This window comes from Photinus pyralis, unplaced genomic scaffold (genome assembly GCF_008802855.1).
Source record: "Photinus pyralis isolate 1611_PpyrPB1 unplaced genomic scaffold, Ppyr1.3 Ppyr1.4_LG3a, whole genome shotgun sequence".
NCBI classification, from domain to species: domain Eukaryota; kingdom Metazoa; phylum Arthropoda; class Insecta; order Coleoptera; family Lampyridae; genus Photinus; species Photinus pyralis.
Genome location: NW_022170509.1, coordinates 17,432,114 through 17,435,252, shown reverse-complemented (window position 1 = coordinate 17,435,252; position 3,139 = coordinate 17,432,114). Strand labels below are relative to the sequence as shown.

The window sequence follows — 3,139 nt, the reverse complement described above, 5'->3', positions numbered from 1 at the left end:
ATTTTTCTAAAAAATTAACTGTTGTTTGTCTTTGGTGTTCTGGATAATTAGATTACGTGGTGTAAAATATAGATCTAAAATATAAAAATTGACAACACAAATTAGAAAATTTGACCAAATCAAATTCGGCTTAAATTATTAGTGAGATTTTATACACCTCCCCCAACAAAAAGATAATTTACCTAACAATCCCATCTTGATGTTATTGCAGTTGATTGTAGTTTATTGTTTTACTTTAACTTTATAGATGGGGTCGCCACGTAATGTGAACGAACCATCGCCTGTTGAAAACATTTTGCAGGAATGGAATTTAGCCGAGTTAATCCCTGTTTTTAATGGTAAGCCAAAAATATATTTACATTTCTGGCACCCCGGGGAACATCTTAAGTATCTTTTTTGGTTATCAATATTATACAGGATGAGTTTCTGTTTACTTCCACTTTGGGGATCTCGTAAACCTCTTACGAGATACATCGGTTAAATTAAAAAAAAATTTAACTGCCAGAAAAAGGGCATGTGCAGGTGGATAGCCTAGTTTATAAAAACGTCAAGTTACAGTACCTAATTACTTTTCGATGGTTTGTATATAATTGTATACATTGTATATAATTATTGGTTCATGTGCACATTAATAGAAAATACCCCCTCCCCTCATACCTAAGAAAAAAAATTGTATATTCTCAATGCACACCTCGGTTTTATACTTACGCGTTAGAAACGTAAACTTTATCATTTTCAGAAAATTTTGTGGACTATGACGTGTTCTCCAAATTGAGCGAAGACCATATTAAGGAACTTGTGCCGAAAATTGGTCCCAGAATTCGCTTTTTGGCAAAGTATAAACATTGGTTTGACAACAAATCACAGCCCATTTTAATTGATGAAGATACGCCATGGACACTACACGATACATCACATACCCAAGTTCCGGTTATTGAAAGTCCGACAACTTCTGAACCATCATCTATTGCCGATTGTCAAACAATTGCAGGTAACTGGTCTGACGCAATTGTGGGACTTAATGATGTTGAAATTGTTAACACCCCGACTTACCAATATAAGGTTACATGTGCAAAAAACACGGGATTAGAAGATTTATTAAATTCAAGCACAAAAGGCCGGTTAATTCTTTATTCGTATAATAAAAATGGTAAATTGACGTCAGATGACAGAAATAAATTAGTAGAATTTATAATCGAATCGGAACTTGAGAATGATTTGAATAGATCAATAAGCTGTGTCAGGTTTGAAGAACTAGCGCATGCTATCGTTGGAATTTTCACAAAGGAGTGTAAAGTAAGTACCTAATAAGGAATAAGGTTTATTTTAATTTTTCTGTACCTATTATTTATTCTAGGAAGTTTATTTTATGAAAACAACTCACTTCAAAAACGGGAAAACTACTCAATCAGGAAGAGGAAAATTATTTTTCAAATACTATAACTTTAGAAAGCAGTTGAAATCAGCAGGTCTTATAAAGACAAACAATGCTACTATATTACAAAGTTCAGATGAAGAAGGTAGGTTTCATACAACTTGCTTTTGTTTGTAATAGCAACGACCATCATTAATAGGCACAGAAAATGACGAAGAAAAATTGAACCAACTTGAGTGGTTAAAGCAGTATAAGGAACCATTCCATAAGGTGCAAGATTACTGGGGTAATACCTTTAAAGCTCGACAGGCTTTACTTAAGGAAAAAAACATCTATGAGTATTGCAACACTTTCCCTATTTTACGGTCAAGTTGCGGATACATTTTGGTAAATTGTACATTGGTTCCATGTGTAAACATTTAATTTTTTTCTTTTAGTTAAATAACGATTTTAATCTGTTGTACCCCAAAGTAGATGACTTGTTTTATGTAAATTTTGCAAAGTTTTCTGAAAAAATATTATTATATACCGAAGGACAGAAGGACAAGATCCTTAGAAGAAAATTAAAGGAAATTGAAGATTGCAACACTGAGGGTAATCTAACATGTTATTATTTCCTTTGTGTTACCTTGTACCATTATTGTTGTAGATGGTAAAATTATAAGGATATTAAAACTACTGCCATATCTAGTAACGCCTGTAGCAGTGAATAAGAAATGGAAACCTTCAAAAACTGAAATTGATGAAGGATTTTTGATTCACATTAAGGTAATATTTGTGTATGATGTAACCCACAATAACAGATTTTTTTTAGAATTTGCAAGACTTAGATGAATCTATCAAAGCTCGTGAAGCAAAGCTGTTGAAATTCAAATTAACACTTCAACCAACACCGATTATTGTTGGAAACGATTTGGACCACATTGATGCTTGTTATGTTCGAGTAGATACAGTTTTATATCAAGTAGAATCTCCTCTAAAAGCAATAGAAGTGGCATTCAAGGCAATTCATTCTTTACATGCATTGTACCCAGTAGAAGCAGAGCAGGTGTGGTTACTTATTCAAAAGTGCATTTTCAATTTGACAACAAAGTTTGATAAACCTTATACGTCTGTTACAAGTTTGGTTCCTCAGTTAAAATGATTTATTGTATTTGATTTATCTTGCAATATTGTATGGCATTCGAGATGGCATTTCTTTTTCGTTTCGTTCTTGTATGTTTTAAGTAGGTTAGAATTGAAAATTGATACTTGTGTTGCTTAGATACATTTTATACTTTAGTTTAAAGATTTCCCATTGCTTAAAATAACGATGGATTGCGCTGAATGTGGAAATCAGTTTAAGTCTTTAAAAACTTTAATTCTTCATTTAAAAATTACACATAAATTTGAGGACGGTGTCAGTACGTATTGTTGCGTACAAAATGGTTGTAACAGAAATTTTAATACACTACATTCCTTTCGTGCCCATGTTAATAAATGTCATAAAAGTACTTTTGGGAGTGTTAACCATGTTCACGTTGAATCACAGAATGGTACCTCATTTTTAGTCGTTAATAACTCTGTCAACGCAGCTTCAGATGAATTAGTAGAAACTATTTGCAACATTCAAGAAACAACATCTAACTCTGACATTGATTTTTTCAATAAGCAAATATTAATTTTTATTTCTAAATTATATAATTCATCTTTATTACCCAGATCTTATGTTCAGTTGATTATCGATGATTTGTCTGAACTCTTTAGTTGTGGATTCATTAACAT

At 32.1% G+C, this 3,139-nt stretch overlaps 1 protein-coding gene across 1 annotated transcript; it reads left to right on the top strand.

Moving 5' to 3' along the window:
• Positions 1-247: 247 nt before the first annotated feature.
• LOC116165456 lies at positions 248-2,067 on the top strand. Its single transcript, XM_031479913.1, has 5 exons — positions 248-338; positions 740-1,296; positions 1,358-1,520; positions 1,575-1,762; positions 1,813-2,067. The coding sequence occupies exons 1-5, from the start codon at positions 248-250 to the stop codon at positions 2,029-2,031; spliced, it is 1,218 nt and encodes a 405-aa protein (XP_031335773.1). The 3' UTR covers positions 2,032-2,067.
• The last annotated feature ends 1,072 nt before the right edge of the window (positions 2,068-3,139 follow it).

Excerpts from the sequence above, each read along its gene's own strand:
- LOC116165456 (XM_031479913.1), top strand. The coding sequence starts at position 248 with ATGGGGTCGCCACGTAATGTGAACGAACCATCGCCTGTTGAAAACATT. Across the intron at positions 1,297-1,357 it reads TTTTCACAAAGGAGTGTAAA|GAAGTTTATTTTATGAAAAC; the intron begins GTAAGTACCTAA and ends TATTTATTCTAG. Across the intron at positions 1,763-1,812 it reads CAAGTTGCGGATACATTTTG|TTAAATAACGATTTTAATCT; the intron begins GTAAATTGTACA and ends TTTTTCTTTTAG.